This window comes from Ixodes scapularis, unplaced genomic scaffold (genome assembly GCF_016920785.2).
Source record: "Ixodes scapularis isolate PalLabHiFi unplaced genomic scaffold, ASM1692078v2 PGA_scaffold6__148_contigs__length_123643588, whole genome shotgun sequence".
Lineage (NCBI taxonomy): Eukaryota > Metazoa > Arthropoda > Arachnida > Ixodida > Ixodidae > Ixodes > Ixodes scapularis.
The window spans coordinates 31341758-31367350 of NW_024609881.1; the positions used below are offsets into that span (position 1 = coordinate 31341758).

General features: G+C 46.7%; 1 protein-coding gene and 1 long non-coding RNA gene across 2 annotated transcripts in view; both read left to right on the forward strand.

Annotated features, from left to right (window-relative positions):
* Positions 1 to 225: 225 nt before the first annotated feature.
* Positions 226 to 6448, forward strand: LOC121833039. Its single transcript, XR_006076523.1, has 4 exons — positions 226 to 294; positions 477 to 530; positions 758 to 811; positions 6248 to 6448. It is a non-coding gene; the product is annotated as an uncharacterized LOC121833039 (long non-coding RNA).
* Positions 6449 to 19629: 13181 nt separating this feature from the next.
* The window catches only part of LOC8030235, a 40538-nt gene continuing 34574 nt past the window's right edge, over positions 19630 to 25593 (forward strand). Inside the window, exon 1 of the mRNA XM_029977755.2 lies at positions 19630 to 20687. Coding sequence (XP_029833615.2) covers positions 19630 to 20687 — 1058 coding nt within the window. The remainder of the gene's footprint in view (positions 20688 to 25593) is intronic.

Here is a 25593-nt window from a genome sequence, read left to right on the forward strand (position 1 = left end):
TTTAAGTAACAAACACACATTCCTATGTACTACTCTCATTCTTTATGTTCCTAATTAATATCTCTATATTCTTCAGAGGCATCACTATAAGATGCCAGTGATGAGACTGATATAACAAAAAGGAGGTGCAGGGATGTAAGTACTGTTATGCTTATGAAGTGTTACCTTGTTTTAACACACCAATGTTCCGTACTTGCAGGCTGCGCTTCCTGCAGTGCAGGGGCTGCCGCCAGCCACAAGTGCTGGTTGCCGGGTAAGGAACTTTACCAGTCTTCTAGCGGAATAGCTGTCTGTGTACGAATATTGTCTCTGTCTCACGATTCAATGTGCTGCCCCGCAGACGTTCATGACTGTATATATGCTGGCTCTGCTGGGACAAACAGAGTGTTTCTGGGCTCTGGGGCAATCATTAGCGTCACTTCTTGAAAGACTCCTTTTGACCCTGTTTTGAACGCAATGACGTTCCGTGCTTGCAGGCCGCGCTTCCCGCAGTGGAGGGGCCGCAGCCATCCTTGAATGCTGGCAGCCGGGTGAGGAACCTTCCTAGTCTTCTAGCGGAACAACTGTCTTTATGTCCGAACATTCTCTCTGTCCCACGATTCAATGTGCTGCCCCACAGACTTTCATGATTGTATATATGCTGGCTCTGCTGGGACAAACAGACTGTTTCTGGGCTCGCGGGGGCAATCATTACCGTCACTTCTTGAAAGACTCCTTTTGACCCTGTTTTGAACGCAGTGACGTTCCGTGCTTGCAGGCCGCGCTTCCCGCAGTGGAGGGGCCGCTGCCATCCTTGAATGCTGGCAGCCGGGTGAGGAACCTTCCCAGTCTTCTAGCGGAACAACTGTCTTTATGTCCAAAGATTCTCTCTGTCTCACAGTTCAATGTGCTGCCCCGCAGACTTTCATGACTCTATATATGCTGGCTCTGCTGGGACAAACAGACTGTTTCTTGGCTCAGGAGGCAATCAATACCGTCACTTCTTGAAAGACTCCTTTTGACCCCGTTTTGAACGCAATGACATTCCGTGCTTGCAGGCCGCGTTTCCCGCAATGGAGTGGCCCCTGCCATCCACTAGTGCTGGTAGGCGGGAAAGGAACTTTACCAGTCTTCTAGCGGAATAACTGTCTTTGTGTCTGATTAACATTGTCTCTGTCTCGCGATTCAGTGTGCTTCCCCATAGACTGCCATGACTGTATATACGCCTACTGTGCTGGGAGGAACAGTCTTTCTAGACTCTCGAGCATTCCACATTGTTTCTATTAAACTTCCAATTAGAAGTATGCCCAATGTGAACATCTCTCTCCGACACGTCCATTGTTTTTTTTTTGTTTTTTTTTGTACTTTAATTCTTTCAGATATTAGTTTTATGTTTATTATGTGCTTATGTTATGCACTTGCATTCCTTTTTTATGCAGGCTGTCCAAATGGAATGTTCAGCGGTAACATTGATGGCTGGCGCTCGAAGATGCCTTTTTGGAGTTTACGTTTTAATAATCTTTATTTTGATGTGTCTGCAAACAGCATGAAGCCTAAGGACTGCCATGGAAAGAGAAAAAAAACACTTACAAAGCAGGAGAAAAGACAAGCAAATTCACAATCATGCACACAATATACTTCGTTCACCCCTAAGCAAAAGACTGCGGTATGAGTTACGTGCCCGCCGGATCAATCAGCTGCCTCCCTCTTTTAACCTGACCCGGCTTTTTACGCCTGGGTATGGGCGGGAGCATGATGACATGGCAAAAGAAAGGCGTATGACTGGTTCATTGAGGACAGCTTCAACTGCAGTCTCAGCGTAAGCCTGAAAAGAGTATAGTGGTTCGATTACTCATCAAAAAGTTGTCATGTCACAAAAAATATCTATCTTTATAAATGATTGCCTCCAGTTTACTAAATTTTTCAAAGATCACATATTGTGTCATATAGTTGTTGACATGAAAGACAAAATAGTCTTGTATGCGCATAAAAATAAATGAATGTACTTGCAATTGCACATAGTGGGCTTGAACCCCTTTACTTTGGTCGCAATCATTGTAACCTGCAGTATTCTTGGTGCTCGAGTGGGTCTAAGGGGCATCAACAATAGCCATGGCTACTCTTTTCAGCCTTCCAATGACTGCCTTTTTGGGGTCCGCGCTAACCATTTATTTTCTGGAATTTCACCTTGAGGCCCGTTCTGACACTGATCTTGAGCGACCGCAGCATACCCTTGATCCCGCCCCGAGCCGCACGCTTTGCCCAGCATCCTATGCAGATCTTGTCAACACCATATTCTCAACCCTATGTATGTCTGCCACACCCTAGGGCATAAGTGACAGTAGGAAAGTATTTACCCATTGCTTTTCGGGTGTGGAGCTCGCACAAACTAACTTAGCAGAACGGAACGTTCACGAAGCCCAATGCATTTAGAAACCCGAATGCAATTTCGCAACGGCTATCATCACATGAATGGAACGTGACCAGGGATGATTTAAAAACCATGAGGACTGCTTTCTGAACCTTTACTCCCGTAATCTTTCCGATTTGTGCTTCAAAATATGGTGAAAAGCAAGAGTAGAGGTGCAAGCATGCCAGAGTTGCATAAAGACGCCGAGCAGAGCATGCGCTACACCCCTGACGCGTTTGGAGCACCTGGAATGTTATACACGCATTCATACTATGCACACAAAAAAAATTGTATACATTTTTTGGTGTAATTTGAGATAAACTTTGTGTATAGGTACAATCAGTGCTCCATGCCACTGACACACTTTTAATGTGCACCCTAACCCACCATTGACAAGCCACCGATGGTGCCATGTCACAGTGCCGTTGGCACTATGTCGGCGGCTTCTTGAACATAAGAACCGGCAATGCAAACCCTCATAGCAAGAAATTATTACATCTGTTTCTTTGGTTGTTCGGCGGGACCAACGTTTCTGAACGTAAAAGCTGAGAATGTAAAAACTGGAAATGTACCTTTTGGGTTCCGCTTTACGGGCTTACAACAGTTGATCAAATCCCATTTCATCGAAGCACGGCTTAGAGAACGGGCTCGTTTTATCGAAGCACGGTTTAGAGAAAGAAGAGACTCAGTTTAATGAAACGCCGTTTATCGAAAAGGGAACAATATTTAAAGGGCAACTCCACTCCATTTTTACAATTTTTGGGTTATGATCTGTTTAGTCGAAGCCGGCGACCCTGAATCACGAGATATAATTTGTTTTTCGGTAGTGTGTATAGTCTTGTAGATATCGCGAATGCAAGAATCGGTCCGGCGGCACGGCGAAACCGAAACTACCGGTTGAAGCAGCTTGGCAACACTGATACTAGTGGCACGTCGTCGGTATGACCTAGTTCTAGTCCCGCGCTTTTGAGCCGACGCGCCGACAAGGTCATCTCAGTCCCACGTGGAGTTTCAAAACAGAAGGTTAGATGCACATTTTCTTTTTTTACCGCTTCACTTTGTTAATATGTACCAAATGTAGTAATTTTTAGTGTGTATTTATAAATTTGCCGGCCGAAAAGCGAATCCGGCTGCTATAAATATGACGCGGCCGGTGCCGGCGCAGCGTGACTGTAAAAAAGTACGAGCTCAGAGCCCAGCGTCGATCGGGACTTTCGTAAAAAGAAGCTCCGGTAACACTTCGGCAACTCGTGAGCGTTAAAGGGCAATTCCACTGCATTTTTACAATTTTTGAGTTATGATCTATTTAGTCGCAGTCAGCGACCCTGAATCTCGAGATATAATTTGTTCTTCGGTAGTGTGTATAGTTTTGTAGATATCGCGAATCCAAGTATAGTTACGGCGGCACGGCGAAATCGAAACTACCGGCTGAAGCAGCTTGATACTAGTGGCGTGTCGTCGGCATGACCTAGGTTTGGTCCCGCGCTCCCGAGCCGACGCACCGACAATGTCGGCTCAGTCGCACGTGGAGTTTCGAAACAGAAGGCCAGTTGTACATTTTCTTTTTTACCGCTTCACATTGTTAATATGCACCAAATGTAGTAAGTTTTAATGTGCATTTATAAATTTGCCGGCCAAAAAGCGAATCCGACTGCTATAAATATGACGCGGTCAGTGCCGGCGCAGCGTGACTGTATATGTTTCTTGCTCGCTGACCGAGAGAAAAAGGGATAATGGGAGATATTGGGAAATGTGTGTCCACAAGCGGTCTAAGTTGCTAAGCTAAGGTGCCTTTATATGCACGCTAGTTAGAACAGCCGCGACCTTCTGCGTCCGGCCAATCGTGCTGGAGCAGCCGGCGGAAAGTACGCGAACAGCGACGGCACCGCATCGTTCTTCAAAGACGCGTGTTTCATGGAAAAACCCGCAACGGTCAGCAGCCGCAGATCCCGTATGTAGGTGTCTGACGTAAAGTGCTGAGAGCAGAGCTTCGCGTTGGAGCTCGGAGTCGACGGTCTTCCGAAGTCTATCCGGCGAGCGGCACCGACCCACACCTTGTGCCTCTTCCGGTCTCTTGGGAAGTTGTGGAACCGCAGCTCCGGGTTGCGCACCGGATTGTTGGTGCAACGCACAGCACTACAAGTCGTGCTCGACATTGCCCAACGCGAGTCCGGCGAGTCTGTCCGGCTGCACGACACGCGCGTGAGCGAGCAGCACCGCTTCGGTCTCTTCCGCGCTGTTGCGAAAGCAATGCTGGAGTTAAATTAACTGCCTGGACGCTAATAAAAATAGGAGAACACAGGATAATGTGGTAAACACCTCGTGCCGTCAGCAGAATCGCAGAATGCCACGGGAAACGAAGCGTTCGCGGCGTCCGTACAAGAGCGTAGGACTAGACCTACGTCATTGCCCAGTGTTGCTTCACTAGCTCACCCGGTGCCAGCGTTGCTCACCCGCTTTCGCGCCGCTAACCGAGCCGGGAGAACATTTTTAATATTGGTTTTAATCGATAACGCGGCGTCGGTTTGACGTGATATTTTGAGTATGACCGTATTTTGACCTCCTAAAGCGATATCAGTAATTTCGAAAGGGTCTACTTTTTCAGTGGAGTTGCCCTTTAAAAAAAGGCTTTCCTACTTCGGGCGTGTATCACTGGTGCGCGTGTTAACCCAAGCCCCTTGCTGCCCTCCCGCCGGTTCGCGGCGGCAGTCTACGGCGGCTCATTACAAAGATGTTAACTCACCAGATTTACCCGTACACGCCGCTGCGCGGCGGCCGAATTCGTTAAAAGGATGTTCATCGCCATTTTCTCAAAAACTGGGTTCTCTATAAAAGGATTAGTAAAGCGGCGTTCGCTAAAACGAGCTTCTCTAAAGCGCATGCCTCCGCCACTTTACAACTGAAGTTGTATTTCCTGCCTCTAGTAGGGATGGTATTTATCTATATAAGTATTTATTTCCTCCCTCGGCGCCCGAAGTCCTTACAGAGGGGAATTGACAAAACGCACCCAAATCACATACACAGAGATAATAGGCAGGTGAATGTAAAACAAACAAAGAACCTAAATACATACACAAAGCTATTTAGAGGCAGGTAAACTTAACGAAAAAACTGTTAATCCGATTACAAAACACACTCATAAATGGCATTATTAAATTTGGCGCTTTCGATTATGTCGGCAATACATGAGGGAAGGCCATTCCAATCTAGAGATGTCGTGGGTATAAAAGACTGATTAAAACTTAATCAGTGACAGCGGGGGATGCCTACTTTATTTCGGTGATCGACACGTGATGAGAGATAAAGTGGTTGAGTTAAGATATGCTGACATAATATAGGGTTATGGTGGTAGACGTTATGAAATAAGCAAAGCCTTGATACCTTTCTGAAAAAGGAGAGGTCAGACAGGCCTAAAGTTATTTTTATAGCTGTCACGATCTATGTGCGATGATAGTTATGTAGTATAAAGCGAAAGGAACGGTGCTGTACGGCTTCTAGAGATAATGCAAGAGTTTTAGCAGGATTCCAGATAGAGGCTTCGTATTCCAGCTTACTGTGAACGTACGTATTTATAAAAGAGCAGTTTTAAGGACAGCAGTGCAACAGAGAAGTTTCTTTTGACGAAGCCGAACATGTGGTTACAGCATTAATTACATATTCAGTATGAGTGTTCCACGTTAGGGTCTTAGTTATATGTACGCCAAGGTGTTTAGCTTCCAATGTAACAATCCAAAGCATAAAATTTTTGATTTCCACTGTTGTAGAGGTGTCGAAAAATGGGGCTCGCAGGTTTATTGAAGTGAACCCCTACATCTAACATTAGAAATTTGCTGTTTGTAAAGTTTGGACTGCTTCCAGGAGGATCCTTTGTCAGCTCCACAAAGTGCCCCCTCTGCTGCGCTCCGATCTGTTAGCCAGACTCCTAGCCCCAGTGAAGGCTAGCACATGGAACACTTCTCGGAAGCTGTGGACGAGCCTTCAGTGGAGAACATGGAGCAGGCTGCAGATCCAAAGGATTCGCCCCTTTATGATGATGGCCTACCTGCACTAAAGGACCTGGCTGTGGTGCAGCCGTATCCGGCACTTTTCGAGCAAGGTGGTGACGAGGTATGGCTGTTTTTTATTCACATTTGTTTTTATGTAAATTTTTTGTTGAGACGCATACATACATTTTGGTACTATGAGAGCTAGTAACGAGGGATAAAAAGAAGACATTACTTGCAGCTTAAGAAACTCAGGGTGTGGCTTGAGTACTCCAATATCGCTCTGCAGCCAATGAGGTTGCAACAAGAACTGATTACCCCTGCAATTTATAAGCTCTCAAGAAGACGTCATCTGGCCTGTCATTATTCATTGTGTACCACAAATCACAAGAAGTCCCTATTGGCTTTACCATGATTAATCAGTTTGAGCCAATAGGGCCACAACTTGTGGGCAACCTCGTAGCACAGAAAAACCGACCAGGTTGACCATACGTCAATCATCCTTGGTTACCTCCCCCGTGATGTGGCCAAGTGCAATCTGCCATTCCAGAGGTGCTTTGTCGTGTATCTAAAGCTGGTACAAAGCATACGCAAAGGAGCAAAAGGTTCCAGCACTCAACAGTAAGTGTCAATATATGACTGCTTCCCATTGAACCAGCACAGTGTGCCGTTCTCCGAGGCAAGCAGCTGCGAGAGAAAGCCAACATATTGACTAATGATATGTGGCATGCTTCATTCGGACTTTTTTTCTGGGGGATATTAAAAGTAATCTGTAAATGTTGTTACTTCTGCAGGTTTACCTTGGTGAGGGCGTGTTTGCCTCAACTCAAATGCTGGCAGACAGAGAGGGACTGCAAGAGCGACTCCTTGTTCGTGATGGAAGTGACGACGGGGTTGTTTGGCACCCCCAACCTTCGAGATAGTAGCCTCACCGGGGAACCCTGCATGGGATATGTGAAGCAGAGTGCAGTCGAACGCCAGGCACTCACGCCCGTAAAGGTCAGGGCTGTCGAAAGTGAGTTTTGGTTTTCCATAGATATATGTTGATTAACATTCTTAGGATACATGAAGGATGCACATGCTCCCACCCTGCCATACTGTACTAGCAGTATGGCGAATTGAGCACTAAAGTGAACTGTACGAGCATGAGCTTATGGCTTTAGGAACGCAAGCATTTAGTGCCAGAATCTTGTGCTTCCTGTTGACTTTATGAGGAGAGAAGTAAAGGGACGAGTTGCTTAACGTAAAGCATTGGCATTTGTGAACCTTGACAGTTAGCTGCTAAAAGGAACAGATTTTTTGTTTAAAGCCAATGTTGAGGAACTGCTGGAGTACTCTAGCCAGAAATATTATAGACGGACAGGTGCCCGGTACTCACAACCTGTGAGATGAAATAGTGTGGTGATCTCCACCACACTGAGGTTTGGTTCCTGCTGTGTTTCGGCGTTATGCTTATAGTTTTGCCTTTGTTCCTTCTGACAGTGTAGTGGTTTGAACAGCATGCTATGGCTGATCTTCATGTGTAAACAGCATGCTAATTGGTTTCTCAGCATCTGTCTCAAAAGTTACATGTGTAGAAGAATCATGAAATTCACAAACTAGATTACCAGTTATGACACTCTCCTTCAATTAAAATGAAGCATTCAGCAGTGTCCACATTACTGGGAGCAATGTAATTCAAGTTGCTGTGCTTGAAACAAATAAGCACAAATCAGGTTATTTCCTCATTAATGCCAGGATTTGAGAGTTTCTGGCCTACATTTGTCTAGTATAAACAAAAATATGTGCTTAATGGACTGCAGGGATGATTACCAAACTAAAAGTTGCTGTTCATGAATGAAATAATTTTTAAATTATATATGAATACTAAGGTTATGTGGCTTCACTTCCATGAAGTAAAAGAATAGTGCAGCGTGTTCTTGATACTTCAAAACATTTTTAAACACAAGGTTTCTGACATTAGAAGGTGGGTGTAACACAGTTTTTACAGAACTTGTTCAGGGTGCAGGTTTTCTGAGTTGGCATAGTGCGTATTTAAAAACCAAAAACCCTCTGCATGGGAAACATTGGACACAAAGCGAAAGAAGACTATGGGCCAAGAAAGTGATGGAGAGGATGATACGAGGGCACACGGGGGACGTCAGAACGCCGAGCTTTGATTCGAATGATTAGTGGGTAGACCTAAAGCTAGCAGCCGTTGTCTCCACTGCACTCATTGAACGCGTTCAAATGTTAAACGCCTGGCATCCGACCTTTGTCCTTCTCATTCGAACGCGTTGGACGAGTACAGTGGAGGCAGCTAGCTTTGCGTCTACCCACTAATCCTTTCAATCAGAGAAGGGCGTTCTGACATCCCCACGCGCTCTCGTATCCTCCTCTCCCCCAGTTTTCCGGTGCATACTTTGATGCCTCAATCTTCAGAGCGCTAGAAATAACTATTCTTACTCTTATGAATGCTAGATGTATGCAAATACGGCAAATGAGTTTATTTTTATGGTCTCATTATTTTTTGAGACTGAAACAATTTGAGTATGGAGATTATTTTACAGGCAAAATATTTTGCAATTGGGCGTCCAATATTATGGTCTTCAATTATGCGGTGATGTATTGGCATTATCTTTGTTTGTGATTGTTTTTTAAATGTGAAAGTTGCATTAGTTACATTATTTTAAACATTAGGTCCCCCCATATTAAAGGGACCATGAAATGATTTTAAAATCTAATTTCATCCACCGCACGTCGTAAAAGGTGTGAAAAGAAACACAAAAACACAAAACTAGGGAGCCAAAAAAAATTATTTGCTATAGAACTTTTAAAAGAAAACTGGACTCTTTTGCGACTTCTTTCCTTCGAAAGCTCTGCCTTTTCACTACGATGCATCCGCAGAAATGGAGCACGTCAGCCGAATCCACGTCGCCTATTGGGTAAGAGCCTACCTCACCAGCACCGCGGTCGTAAACAATAAATAGCCGGCGAATGTTTCCTAAAAGTTTTGTTAAATAATATTCAGACCCACATTTTGTAGCATAATTAGAGATGTGTGGCGAAAATTGCCAAATTTGATAATGCTGAGAGCCAAGCGCCATCTATCGTGTGGTAAACGAAGCAACTACTGCGCGTGCGCAGTAGGGCAGGGCTGGCAGGGCCGACTTGAGAACGGTTATTTCCTTTGGTTTCCTTCCTCTCAAAACTCTGACTGACTGAACGTTTATTTTTCTACGTGTTCATCTCGCGCGTGCCGACTTCAAGCAGCAAGAAAAAAATGTACTTAAAACAGACCACGACGAACAAGAACGCTGGATCCACAAACACCCGAGAAGAGCGACAACAGCCGCGAATCGCGCTCCGACGAAGCTGTCGGAATATAGGCCTAGCAGGCACTCCGACTCGGCGCAGCGTTGCTTCGTCGCAAGACCGTCTGTCTGCCTGCGACCGGCTGGCGTGCTGAATGGAATATGCCCGCGCTACCCTTCTGGGGTACCCTTGTGGACCCTTCCCGTATAATAGTTTGATCGCTGACCTCAATTTTACGTTAAGAGGTGAGGTCAATCTCTTCCCCTTGTTTTCCGAGGCAGTGTTGACGAACACTCGTCGAAAAGGGACCCTCGTCGATTCTCTCTTCTTGTTTTGTGTGATATAGAGCTGAAATAAACGCTGTATGGATTACCTTCGTAACACGGTATGTACACTTTGTTATTGGTATGCCATTTTTATCCTGACAGACTGCACGTCACTGTCGAGATGTAACAGTTCGTGAGAGGTATACGTGCAATACCGGTCCAACCTTTCTTTGCCGAGTGTCGCGTCAGTATCGAGTTGCAATCGTAAAAGATCGGTCCCGAAGCGCTTACCAACAGCGCGAATACAGCACTTCCATCAAACGCGCGCGTCCGCTCCGAGTGTTAACAGGTATTTACGTGGCTCTTGCTGACACTCGTAGTTCAAACGTATCTTTTTTAACGTCGGCTCGCTCCTGCATCTCCGAGACCGCGAAAAACGCCGCGGCAATTTTTTTCCATCTACGTCGCTTTGCAAACGACTGACACTGGCCGCCTTTTGCCAACAATGACAGTTGGGTTGACTTCTGGAGTCTTCACCGGAAGACTCGCTGCACTTCCCAACAGGCATACCGGTGTATGGGACTAGTCCCATGCTGTCGCTGTAGCGCAACATATCTCGTTGAATTTCGCTCAGCTGCGATGCGGCGATGAGAGGCGCCGATTCAGAAAATACATCGGTGACATCGGCGCAGTAAAACCTACCGGCGCACCCAAACTCGTCGCCGCTAATGCTCCCATCTCCTACTGCCGAGAGAAGTTCCGGTTCCGGAAATAGCGTACGTCACGGCTTGCTTTGCGGTCAAGAAAAAGTCGATATTTCATTAATTTTTTGTGTAGAAGTTAATAAACCGAGACGAAAACGGATGCCTGTTCGGCATTCAGTGAACATTGACGGTTTAATGTAAAAGTTATCTGGAAAAAGTAAAAAAGTCATTTCATGGTCCCTTTAAGATACGCATAAAACGTAAGTCACATTTAAGTAGATAGACCCTTTTCCAACGTCTGCACCAACGCCTGTCTGCCATTGCTTGCTCGCATACTGTGAGCATATATTAAAAATGAGCGCCATGTCAGCATTTTGCGAGGACTAGTGTCCAGTCACGCACTTCATGAGCAAGCAATGGTGATCGCCAATGTTGCTTGATGGACTTTTGAAAAGGGACTATTGACTAAATAAATACTGTACCAACTATTTTATAAGGACATCGATGTGACTGTCTGTTTTGTTTAGATTACTTTCAGACGCCTGTCGGAGGTTCATCAGGGTTCGACCTACTGGCACAGCAGTGGAAGCTCGGCTCAAGGATATGCGCCACTACATGCGCGAGCTCCTTCAACCCTGAAGCCGAAGGTCAAATAAACAAGCCTGCGGGAGGAATGCATGTTCACAATTTCTCGAAGTTGAAGCATATTTCTCTGTGCATGCACTTTCTCTTAAGCTGCATAGGCTTTAGGAGGAAGAGCATTTTCCTGCTGAACTTCACTTTTTCCTTTTCTTGTTTCTAAAGCCTGTGAAACTTATACTGATGCACCATGATATCTAAACTTTTGTCAGCTGCATAAAAAGAACTCACTATCGAATGGTTATCTGAAAGGGCTCCTGGAAATTCTATGCAAAACTCTCGTATACAAGTTTGACACAAAACAGTTTTAAACCATATGCAGTGATAGGTGATTCATGTGAACCATGTGGTTAATAGAACCAATATACATCAACACGCGGCCCTGACGTCACGTCGCTACGGTGGCGCTGCTATGTTAGGGCGCATGTGAAGACGCTTCATGTCACACGAATCATTTGCCCACACCTCGTGAGGGCTTGTTTGTAAACAGCGCGCTGGCCTACAGATCATATCAACCTTATAAACTGCATAAAAAATATTGTACAAAACTATATTAACCATGCAAACCATATGATTATAATGCAATTAATTGCAACGGTGCAAGCGGGCTGGACAAGAATGACGAAAATAATCCCTGGAGAAGGGGAACAAGAGGGACAAAAGTATTCTGTGCGATAATACGGAAATTATATAAAGCCCATAGAGTTTCGACGGAAGTTTCTCAGCTGCTCACAAAATATTACACCTGTTCCCGAAGCTATCCACGACGACCACGACTGCACTCATCAGAGACCCCCTTGGTAGTTTCCTGAACATAATTGTGGCGCACACGTTTGAACCACAGATAACAGATGGCACAACTATAGACACAAGACCGTTTTTGGTATTTTGTTTTATTATTAAAGTACAATTATTGAATGTGTGAGGTAATCGGGACCGGGGATAGCAAACCTCATCTCGCAATAAAAAAGTATCACAGAACTCTTAAAAAAGGTAGAAATGATTGTTTCTTTTTTCTACAAATTCAAAATTTGGCTTATATTCACTTTTTCTTATTTCATGATCAATGAAAGGGGAAAGAAGGGGACTAGATATACAAAGCAGAATGTATTTTTCCTTGCGGACCTAAATACTCATTCACCTGTGCCAATCCTTAGAGGAATACCGAACCAAACATTGCAGTGTTCATATTAAGGGGCACACGATCTTTCCACGAGCCAGCAGCCGCCGGTGTCCGGGAGCACACACAACGAAATTGACATCATAGTCCTCCATTCACCCTTAAGATGACAGCAAAACGTATGGTATCCGGGAAAAAGGAGAATAAAGACAGGCTTTTCAACCGAACAAGTGAAAGCTACGTGCTGGTTAGATCAATTAATCGCCCACCTTTTACGCCAGACCCCACTGTGGAGATGAAAAAGCCTGTCTTTATGCTCCTTTTCCGCGGAGCCTACATATTTCACTGTCATCTTACGCGTGGAAGGGGGACCATGACGCCAAAGTGCTTGCAGGGAGGGGCCCTGCAAGCACTTTTTTACTGGTTTTTAATTTGCACCGAACTTGAGCGCCCTGAGCGTAGTAACCGAATGAAACTTTTTCTTTCTCGAATTTCACTTTATTTTAAAAGTTATAGGCAAATTAAGATTACAAAAACAAGCGAAAAATAACCTCCTCATGACGTCCTTGGTTGGTTGAGAGACCGGGAACTAGTAGAGGGGGTAGTGAGCTCAACGAGCACTCACGGCTGCCGCACCCCGTGCCGACGGCGCGAGAGAACGCCACTAAACCATGTTCTGGATAGGCTGTATACAGCAGGCAGCCAGAGCGGCTGTCATGCCATTTGCTGCGCGATAAAACACTAATTCGGCATGATACTTTATTGGCCACAAACGAAAGCAAACACGGGGTAAAGACCAGTTCAGAATGGGAGCCACTTCGCGGTGCCGTACCGCGAAACGGCCAAACCGCAAGGCAAAGCTGCTCGCCGAAGGCCTTCGGAACGCTCGGAGCCGGTCGGATCCTCTAATCCGTAAACGACCGCAGCGCCGCCGCGTACATCCGCGACCTATCCGTGTCGGCGCCTGATCCCACTACTCCTTTCTAGTATGCGCAGCCTTTTCCACCGCTTGGTGGCGGGTATGTCGACGAGTCATTTCCTGTTTCCGTACGTTATAAACTGCATTTGTTTCTTTTCTTATCTAAAAATACTGAACAAAAACTACTTTTATAAATAATTGAAGCGGTTCGCGCCACTTATAATTTGTATTTCGACTCAAAAGGAGCTTTTAGCGGCTCTGACCAGTAGTAAGCCCAGGACCAAAGACGTCACATTTCGCGCGCTTTCGGTACCGTGGGTCGCCCCCGGCGGTGGAGGAGGTTTCGGCGTCGTCCGGTTAAAATATGATGCACTGATACTTAATTACTCTCTCTCCGTGCACGCTGGCTTGCCCGAACCCCAAGAGACGTGGAAACGGCAAAAAAGGTAGACGCTTAAATACGATTGCAGGGACCCCTTAAGGCCTTACAGAATCCCGGCACCCGTTCTATGTTTACTACCACCACACAGCTACTGTCTCAATCATGCAAACTAATTTATCACTTCCTCCTCTTTCCTTAGGCCAAAAAATAAATCGCCTGTGTCTTTTTTATACAATTTCTCATTCCCATACTAAATTAAAAGACAAACTCACTTTAAATACAGTCTTTAATCACCGCGCGTAGATCATCAGTTTAAAGTTAAAATTCCTCGTTGCGTTACTTCAGTTTATTAAAACTATGGTGCCTGGAACGCGTCTCCGACTGGTGTGTTTAGCGCGCCCAAAAAAGTAGGCCCCCGATTTCCCCCTGATGACGTCATACAAGTGTCATGCTGTCGCCGGTCGCGATCCTGGCGGCGTCCCAACAGCAGTGGTGTTTGTAGCAGATGCCTGATCTTCTCCAAGTCGCTCTCAAGTGTGGAGGTCCACGGAAGTTTCGGCAGCTGGAGGTTGCGACGCCATGACGACAGAGAAACTCGTGTTCGGTTGTGCTCCTCGCAGCCTTCTCATTAGAATTTCTACGACCAGCCGCCAGGATCGCGACATGCAACAGCATGACACTTCGGCTTTTGTGACGTCATTTGTTGCCACTTTGGGACCACTTTTGATGTATGGGCGGGATAGGACGCTAAACACACCAGTCGAAGACGCGCTCCAGGCACCATATTAAAACTAATTCATTTCCTGAACATCCTCCCAGCGGAACCACCTTCCGGTACATGCAGTAAACATACCATACTTTTAGTTAATAATGAGGTGACTGCCTACTTATGTAAATGTTATAAGCTCCGTATTCGCTTTGTTTCATAATTTATAACTTATTTTCAATTTTTAAGCATTTTGTATGGTTTTAGTGCCTTGCTTATACTGTCTGTGTATTCCTGATTGTACTATATTTTGTTTGTCCCCCTCTCATATGTAATACCTTGGAGCCTCTAGGGTACAAAAATAAATAAATAAATACATGAAATTAAGAAACACGTTCCAAACGCGTTTTCCTCACCACGAGACGCGAGGAGGGTGAGGTTTTTATGTTAGAAGTGTTTCCCAAAGCATCTACCAAGGACGGTTGCTGCTTCACTGCCACGAATAACCCTTGCTATTTTTTGGACCACCGGTGCGGAAACCGTAACTTTCTCAGTGAAGGATTTGAAATGATGTCATGGAAAAGGAAATGATTTTTCACCTCTTTGAGGCAGTTTGCAAAAAGCGACTTCATTTGTATTTAAGCTAAAAAAAACATAAAGTAACGAGTAAAGTGATTTGAAAAACGATAGGCTGAAATACTAACGCAAATGCTTTACTCGATAGTCATTGAAACAAGTAAGAAGCGCTTTAGCAGTGCGTTACTTAGAAAAGTAATGCGCTACAAGTAACGCCGTTACCTGTAACGCGTTACTTAAAGAAAAGATACTGCAACAATGTAAACCACCAAATCATCATCGTGTCAACACGTGTCCAAATAGGCTATCTCGTTTTTCTGCAAGAACAGAACTTTGACTTCCGGAGTTAATTTCCTTCTGTGTATTTATTTCATATGCCTCCAACAATTCCCTAGCTGTCTCATCAGTTCCTTTACCAATGATTGTGATGCTGCCGAAAAGAGGACAACAAAAACAAGTGCCGTAGCGCAGGGGCCGACGACACCCCGACCTCCCCCCCCCCCCCCCCCCCCCTTCTTCCCCCCCGCAGTTGATCGAAGCGACCAATCACGCTTCCGTGCTCTATCCTTAATGCACCGTCCCGTTTTTATAATGTAGGACGTCCAACATTGGAAAAACGGGCCGCTGCATTAGTGATAACGCAAGTTGTTTATGTCACCCTCTTTTCGACAACATCACTATCATTGGAAAAGGAGCTTGTAATACAATTGGAGAATTATTAGGGTCATATGAAATAAATAACTAGAAAGAAAACAACTGCGTAAGGCAAACTTCTGTTCACTAGCACAAAGAGGAAATAGTCTACTTGACAAGTGTTGACATGATGGGGATTTGGTGGCCTACTTCGTTGGGAGTGTCTCAATAAATATTTAGTGGTCAGCCAGAGCTCGTCGTGCTTACGTCTTTCCCGTTTTCGTAGTTTTGCTCGCTCTTTCATATATTGCTTGTCACGAGACCAAATCGAATGCTCACGCAATGCTCGTGTCTACATTTTGAGCCGCATTTAATTATCGTCACCATGGGTATCGCAAAGCTTGATGGAAAAATCCCAAGGATCGCGTTGTTGACAATGCCAACGATACAATACCCGTGACTTTGTAATCGAGCTTTACGAAAAAGAGACTAAAAGAAAACGTCCCTTTTATCCTTGAAATAAAACCGCAGCAAAGAAGCTTCATGATCAGTGCGAGTATACTTGGGTTCCATAGGCCAGTATTGTTGAAAGCGAAAAACATTTATACCCAATATAGCGTTGCACGGCACCTTTAAAGAAATGATGCCGCCTTTAAAACGGCGCAGCAAACGACCACATATAATACAATAGTCGGACAGTTCAGCACCAGTGACCTGTGTTCGAAACCAGTCTCTCCTCGAGAAAGAAAGTGGACTTTATCCATAATCTTTCCCAGCGCGAGAGAACGCAGGAAGCACCGCATACGGCAAACTTTTATCGTTGCCGCTTGCACGGTTGTTGCAGGTCGAAGTCTCATCGCTTTACTGGCACTCCTAAAAAAAAAAAATCTGAGTTGTGACAGAGCTGATAAGTCAGTGTTCGGGGGGAGGGTACCAATGAGGTTAGTAACGTGCCCCTTATCGTCTCCGTGCTGATTGTGAGCCGGGTCTCTGCGAGATGCGAGCAAGACACATAGCATCAGAGGCCCGCAGTCCCAGGATGCGAATGCGGGTTGCGGTCCCAGAAATGCTGGGAATGCGGGTCCCAGGATGCGGGTTGAAGCCATTGGAGAATTTGAAACCTGCTTCGCTGGGTCCTGGTGAGGCGGGAACCCAGCGACTGACCCGACAGGAGCACGGCGCCTCCTTATATAGGCTCCGGCCCCCTGGCGGCGACCCCGCTCGTCCCCACGGTTAATGTGCGGTGGAGGCGAGAGGGGCCGTCGGCCGGGTTCTGGTCGGTAGGGACCCACCCAACCCACCCCTTTTTATTCAGCATTATTACAGTCGCTGCAAGCGCTTCTTGTGGCGAAAGGGTATGTCCATGACCACGTGTTAAAGCCTGGTAGACCGCCTGGTTGTCGGTGAGGACTCGGGTTCTTGGTGGCGCCAACAGCAAGGCCAGCAAAACAGCCCAGAGTTCCCGGAGGTAAATGGGTGTCGGCTGGCCGGTGATGACGGCGACATTGCCTTGGGGTAGGCAGATCCCAATGCCCGTGGAGCTGGCGTCCGCGTATACATCACGCTCAATGGGCACAGTGTCAAAAGGAACAGTTACCGGCAGGGACTGCACAACACTTTCAAAGAGGTGGAGCCAGGAAAGAGGGGGGTGGGCGCCAGTAGCAGCGGCCACATGGAGAGGGCGTAAGGCATGAAAATGGGATGCATACAAAGAAAAGTAAAAACCCCAAAAACCAGCTGCTCGCTGGTATACTTTCTGGGTTTGGGGCTGATGTAATGCACGCAAAACCAGGAGAAGGTCCTGTCGACGGGAGGGTGTGTGACCAATAGTGCCAGATGTTCCATCAAGAAGAAAACCTAGGAACTTAACCTGTCTGGCAGGACGAAACATAGAGTCACTGGGGTTCAAACGAACGCCTGCTTCTGAAAGTTGCGCAAGAAAAATGTCTAACTGTGTTTTCAGGAAAACTGGGTCTGGGTGGGCAAACAAAAAATTGTCAAGGTGTGACCATGCCCATAAACCACGGGCTCTTGCCTCGCGTGCGAGGGCAGTTGCAAAGGCCTGCATAAAAAAGGGGGCTGGCCTAATGCCAAAAGGCAAAACTGTGTACCGGTAATAACGTCCATCAAGCCGAAACGCCGTCAAAGCACGAGTGGCAGGGGCTAACCCGAAGTGATAAAATGCATCGCGTAAGTCGAACTTCACAAAAAACGGGGCTGCCGGCAAAGGGCAGGCCTTAAGGGCCTGCGGAAGTGGCGGCAAGCGAAACTTGGGGCTGGGCAAGGATGAAGTTAAATGTGAACAATCGAGCACGAAACGGGATGCTGTGGGGGTCTTCGGTACCAGCTGAATAGGTGACAAAAAAGGGCCGCGTTTTGTTTCCTCAATTATGCCGGAGGCAAGCATGGAGGCCACCGCCAGCCGGAGCACAGGAAGTTGGTCCGGGTGGGGGTGGCGACCATTAAACACAGAACTCTTTCGCGCAAAAAAGTTCAGTTGGGATGGGTCAAAGGGGGGGTTAAACCCGAAGGTTTCGGCGACAAAGTCCCATCTGACCTTGGGAATGGGCTCACTGGGTCGGACGGGAGGATGCGGCGGTAGGAGCGGGAAGGCCGCTGGGCGCCGGCTGTCGTCGTCGCCGTCGTCGGCTTGGTCCTGATCTGGTGGGGGATGTGGCTGATGGCGTTGAAGCCATTTGGTAAAAAAAAAAATGAAAGCCGCTTACAACTCCCTGTAACGCCGAATTAGAGCGCAGCTCTTGAGGAGGAGGAGGGAAGGGCACTGCGGGGGGGGGGGTTAAACTAACCAGGGGGGGTCACGTGACCTTGGGGGTCACGTGAGCCCCAATGCCGATGACGTCATCACTGACGTCACTGATGACGTCATCAGTGACGATGACGATGCGGGTACCGATGACGTCATTAGTGACGTCACTGATGACTTCACCAGTGATGATGACGATGACGATGCGAATGTCGGTGACGTCATCAGTGACGTCGCTGATGACGTCATCAGTGATGATGACGATGACGATGCGGATGTCGGTAACGTCATCAGTGATGTTGACGATGACGATGCGGATGCCGGTGACGTCATCAGTGATGATGACGATGACGATGTGGATGCCGGTGACGTCATCAGTGATGATGACGATGCCGATGTGGATGCCGGCGACGTCATCAGTGATGATGACGATGACGATGTGGATGCCGGTGACGTCATCAGTGATGATGACGATGACGATGTGGATGCCGGTGACGTCATCAGTGATGATGACGATGACGATATGGATGCCGGTGACGTCATCAGTGATGATGACGATGACGATGTGGATGCCAGTGACGTCATCAGTGATGATGACGATGACGAGTGGATGCCGATGACATCAGTGATGATGACGATGACGATGTGGATGCCGGTGACGTCATCAGTGATGATGACGATGACGATGTGGATGCCGGTGACGTCATCAGTGATGATGACGATGACGATGCGGATGCCGGTGACGTCATCAGTGATGATGACGATGACGATGTGGATGCCGATGACGTCATCAGTGATGATGACGATGACGATGTGGATGCCGGTGACCATCAGTGACGGTGACGTCATCGGGGGTCACGCGACATCGGCGGGGGTCACGTGACCTCGAGGAGGGGGTCACGTGACCTCAGGGGAGTCACGTGACTTCGGGGGGTCACGTGACCCCCCCACGAGATCACGTGACCCCGGTGGGGGGCTCGCGCGGTGCATTATGGGACATTTCCCATGATGCACCGCGCGGTTACGCCGACGGCGACGGCGACGGCGACGGCGACGCCGCTCAAGCCGGAAACGGGCCCCTAAGAGCTGCGCTCTAAAAAAATCTGAGTTGTAACAGAGCTGATAAGTCAATGTTCGGGGGGAGGGTACCAATGAGGTTAGTAACGTGCCCCTTATCGTCTCCGTGCTGATTGTGAGCCGGGTCTCTGCGAGATGCGAGCAAGACACATAGCATCAGAGGCCCGCAGTCCCAGGATGCCGCCAACGTTTGTACCACTGTCCACAGAATTGATACCAGGTCTGGACTGGAGGCCGTTATGTTTCGAGCATCCCCTTCCCCTCGACAGGCTGTGCCATGTTTGTGGAGTGCTGTGCAAGGAAACGGTCGTGCTGCCTTGTTCCCACACCCCTTGCGACGTCTGCTTCGAGGGCAGCCTTGACCTGGGTTGCGTATGTCCACTGGACCGAGAGAACTTCGACAAAAATGCGGTGGACAAGCTGAAGTTACCACCGGGACAGTTGCTGAAACTGAGCGTGTCTTGCTGGAATTCTGCACACGGCTGCAACTTCATCGGGCCCGTCTCCGAACTCTTGGATCACTTCGATAAAGAATGCCTTTACCACAGGGCTTCTTGCCCTAGGTGTCATCAGGACGTGCCACGGCTGGGCGTTGTGCAGCACTGCGTCCAATGCTACGACCCTAAACAAGGCGCGGAAGCTCCGTTGCAAAGTCCGACACTGCAGGGAGTACAGTTACGTGAAGACTTGGAGAAGGCCAGTGCGGAAATTAAGCAGTCTATTGCTGAACTTAAGGACGGCTACTACGTGCTGCAAGCCAGTGTCAACACCGTCGCGAATAAAGTCAATCTGGGACATTCAGTAGCAAGTCGAGCAGTTACTGAATCCGCGTCCGGCCTCCTGCAACAGCTTCAGAAGACGCACCCAGATATGACCAAACTGGGAAGAGAGTTACGTGGAACTTTTGAGAACACCACAGCCGATATCAAGCAGTCCATCTCTGAACTCAAAGATGGCTACTGTAGGCTGCACGATAGTGTAAACGCAGTCGCGGATAAGCTTGGGCATTCAGTAGAAGATCAAGAAATTGTTGAAACCATGTCGAGCCTCCTCGCGCAGCTCCAGAAGATTCAGCCAGATGCCATCCATCGGGAAGGACAATTACTTGAAGACTTGAGGAGGTCTTGTGCTGAGATCAAGCAGTCCATTGCTGATCTCAAAAACGACTTCTCCAGGCCGCAGACCAGTATCGGCGCATTCAAGGATGACGTGAAACTCGAGCACTCGGAAAAAAGGCAAGTGATGGCTGAAGATGTCTGACACACAGTTTCAGCCTCTCAGAATGTGGGTTTAGACGATCTAAACCTTGAGTCCGGAAGAAGTAAAATGACGGACATGTGAGCTCTTTTCTTTCTCCGTGTCTCAGGGTTTAGATCATGATCCTTTTAACCAGCTCGCATGCATACTTTCGCTTCTTGCAGACTTTCGACCGTGAATGTCACTTGACTATACTGGAGGAAAAGTTTCTTTAGCAGTCGGCGTTTTCAGATGCACAAGCTGCTGCAGAGCTTGCTGATCTGGTTAATTTTGCGCTCGCTGTGTCCATGTTAGTAAACTAGTGCACCGGTCAAAATCTGCCGAAATCAGAGGAAAAACGACACGTGACCCCACACTTTAGAAATGGTGTGTTCACGGGTACTCCTTTGAGAAGAGCCAAACGATGTACCATGTGACCTTCTAGGGGGAGCCATCTGATTCTCCTAAATGAAGTTATAATGATACTCTCCCTTTATGGGCGTTGATTTAGCACTTCATTTAAGTCCTCCCGGGGCTCCACTGACTCCAAGGCATTAACGTGACTCCCGATAATAGGGGTGATATAAAACACCCACTACGACTTCCAGGACACGATTCCGAAATGTTGTGGTTTTCTCTAACACCACGAAAGTCACAGGACTAATACCGTATTAATAGAAGGCCGGTTTTTAACCCCTTAGGGACTCAGCGGACACCTTCGTATTAACGTTCTCTTAAGCCCCCTGCGGGGCACCATGAAACTCAGAAAACTCCCACCCTTGAAGGTGTCCATTGGCATCCTTTTGTGTACCAAGGATTTCCATGACTCCGCTTTTTATAGGTATTCGCTGACAATTACATGACCAAACATGGAGTCGTTTGTGCTTATGACATTTGCTTCACAAGATAGTTCCTTTTTTTCCAGAGGAGGCCCGTTTATGGATCAAATACCCCTAAAGAAGAGCTCACAGCTCAGAAATTGCACGTATTCATCTCTCCTTCAATTCCTCTCCCTATGAAAACGCGCGTTCTCTTCCTAACTGAACGCTGATTGTAGCTGCGCGCGTTCTCTCCACATCTCGAAGATGCCACAGAAAGTTGTACCCGAGCATAAGTTTAATTCGGACTTCGTAGCAGACGGTGCATTTTGTTTTTCTTTCTTTTGCGAGAATGGCTATCGTTCCCTCACTCGATTCTAGCTCGACTGTGTTTGTAACGGAAGGGTAACTTTTAACATCGCCGAATGGGAAAAAGACAACCACGAAGTAACGCGAATTTGAAGAAACAAATTAGTGCTTATATATGCCTGAATTGTAGCCAATACTTGCCACGTTTTTAGCGCTATCAGTTCGCCGTCACTCGTAGTCGTCATAAGTAAAATACCATTTCGTTCCCCTACTAAAAAAAATGAGGATAATTGAAGGGCAAAGAGTTAACCTGAAAGCATGGATCTAGCAAGCTACTCTACAGGAGGTTTAGATAGAAAGAAAAAGATTGGAAAGACGAAATTACATGGCTAATGGAGCAACTACACCGATGAGATGATCAAAGCGGCATTATCTCACACCTATTTGTGCGAGTCTTGCGTCTCACGAAAATGTAATCAATGCGTGTGTTGCTTTTGCGGAGAATCGAATAGAGTCCCAGCCACCGAGATCATTCTCGGCGGTAAATGAAGCATCATCCGTGGTTGACACTGTCGTCTCAAGTGCCTGTGTATCGGTGGCGTGAAGAGTACGTACTCTTGCCAGGGGGCGTAATCGTCCATGCCTTTGAGGTCATTTGATATCAAACTCCTTTTTTAAAGAAAGCGCCCTGCTGAAAAATAACTAACATGTGCACCTATACGGCCCATATTCCAAATTTATCATATGAAAAACCCATGAGAAAAAAATTTCTTGAGAAAATTAAGCACTGCATTTTTCGGTTTGTAAGTCGCACCCTTCTATAAACGGCCATTTTTGCATAAAACAAGAAGTTGGCACAAGTCGCACTTGTATATCTGTACGGTCAGAGTGGCAAAACTACATAGGCAGGTCCGCATATGTGTATTGCGATCGCGATATGGGCTCAAGTGGCAGCCAGTTTCAATATTCTCGCCAGCGAATGCAACGAGATATAAAAACCCCGTGGCTAACTTGGGCAATTAAGGTTCCTACTCGTAGAGAAAAAAAAAAAACTCCTGTAAATCATGCCGTCTTATAGGCAGCGTTGGAGGTAACGGGTTACTAGTAACGACGTTACTGGTAACGCGTTACACTTTTCGCTAACGCAGTAACGTACTCGTTAGTATTCTGAATGACTAACGAGTAAAGTATTTCCGTTACTTTTTTTACGGAATCGGCTGTCAAATTTCGTTACTCGTTACTTTTGACCAAAACTGGTGAAATTCTGCACGAGCTTGTCTCAAAATCCTGCACCAGCTTATCGCTGCACGGAACCAGCATCCGTCACAGCAAAGTAAAAAAAAAAAAAAAAAAAAACTTACTTTTCGGAGGCGAAAAAAGCCTTCGGCTACCAGCTAATTCCGTTCATCCTCCTTTTTCTTTCTTTTTTTTTGTAGAGTCACCGCTTACAAAGCTTGAACGAACGACTACGTTACAGCCTCCTCCCCTCCCTCCTCGTCCCCCCCCCCTGCTTTGTGCAGCAGAAGTGGACAGCGGGGGGGGGGGGGGGGAGCGGTGGAGAGACATCTGTTTACAACAGTGGACAACTAGTGGCGATGCGCGATTTGCTCGTTTCTCTTAGGGAGCCTTCATGTGCGCTTGAAGGCACCCTAGTTTTTCTAGTTACAAAAAAAAAAGAAACATCCTTTGTGGAATATTTTTACCCTCGCTCCCCCCCCCCCCCCCCCCTCTTCGTTGCCTGAGAGTTCCTGACCCACTTTTGTACACCGAAGAATTTTTCGCTTGGTTAGTCTTTAATTCCCTAAAGTCATGATAAAAAAATTACCGTAATATCCCGAGTCATCGCCCATCCCCGAGCCATCGCCCACCCCATTTTTTGGGCCAATATCGATTTCCGAAAAAACACCGAGTCATCGCCCACCCCTTCAAATACCCCAGCGCGGACTCTGCGATCCGCGAACACTCATCCTACCCGAATGACGCGGCCGCGGACGTTACAGTTGGAGGACGTCCGTGACAAAGTAAAACGAAGGAGGGAAAGACACTTCTTTTTGTTTACGCATTTCCTCCGTGAGTGACCCCAAAGTGGTCGTGTATCCGTGCGAAAAGAAAACGATGGAGATAACAAAATAAGAGTTTGTTAACGTAACCGCGGAGTGTTCGGTCAAAGTCTGTCTCCGCCGAAGTAAGGTCACCGCGAACCCGCTCCTTCTTCCCGCCCGTCGCGACCGCGGTTGTGCCATATTTTAGGCAAAGCCAAAGCGTAAATAAAGCTTTGCTGGAACGTCCTACACAGACGTTTGCAGAGCGTCCCAACCGTGCATTAATAGCCCGCCGTGCACGGACGCACGTATGTACGCACCAAACAAGAAAGTTGCGCAAGAGCTTGCAATTGACAAGGCGCCCGACTTGGCCCGACGCCAAAGTATTTGCCAACGCGACCGCCGGCTTTCCCGCTTCCCCAGCATTGCTCTTGGTCGCTTCATTGGTCCGCTCGCTCGCTCGCTCGCTTGTTGCGCCTGGTCGGTTTTTCTATTTTCTTGTAGACTTTTCTTTCTTTTTTTTTTTACTAACAGAACATAATGGTCACATTCTTTCACGGAACAAACGTTCGTGCTATATGCAGATCGGCGGTGTTTCTAGCGCGTATGCAAGCATCGGACTTCGCTATAGTAAAATATTCTTTCGTGAGCATTTTTTTCTATAAAACAATGAAACTAAATCGAGTTTTGAGTTTGATGTATCTCTTGTGCATCATCGCTAGATACGCAGAGAAAAATAGGCGGTTTTTTTTCGCTTTTTTTCAAGTGTTTGGGCTCACCCACCGAGACATGGCCCACCCCACTTTTTTAAAGAATTTCAGCGGTTGGGGGTGGGCGATGACTCGGGATATTACGGTAAAAAAAAAAAAAAGTTTTAAACCTGGAAAGAAAACTTAAAGACACGAAACCTTTCTTTTTTTTTTCACAGAAAAACTAAGAGCTACTGCTGGTAAGAGGCAGCAAGTGATTATAGCCAGTGTGCTGGTAACCGGTGTCCTGTTCCAGATAGAGAAGTAAATCAGTCTCTGGTAATAGTACGAACCGGACTGTTACTAAAACCGGCGTACAGATGAGGGGTGTTGGTTGGCTGGTTGTGTTCCAGCAGTCCTCGTTCGCATGCTGTAGTTTATAAAAGCCGATTGACTAACACCTCCGACTCATTCTGCGCGTGAGATGGACATGAATAACAAAATTCCGTCGCCATGGCCAGCAGGTCTGAATGAAATGTATCAACTAAAGGAGACAATAATCAGGTAATTTACAGTTTCAATGCCTAATCTGCATGCCGAAAATTAAGCGGCTTCGCGCATCAAAACACTATGAAACCATTCTGTAAATTTTTATCTCTATCCGAGCTTGTTAAGGAGGCTTATCATACATCTCTGCCAAACATATGTACTCGAACAGAAAAGTAACGTAAAAGTAAGTTTCGTTATTTTTGAAAAGTAACGGTAACGGTATATCGTTACATTTGTAAAAGAGTAACGTAGCTCGATAACGCGTTACTTTTTACCAAACTAACGAGTAACGCTATTTCGTTACTTTTTTTCGGTAACGGGCACAACACTGCTTATAGGACACACTGAAGTAGATTTTTAAAGAAGAAAGCTCGACTAATATTCCTGAAAATAAATTAGTCTTATCAGTGGACTGCTTTTAAATATTATGCTCGGGTCTTCGGTTTTAGAGATCGCAAAATCTGTTGAAATCCTAGGTGCTATTTTTACTAGAACTGA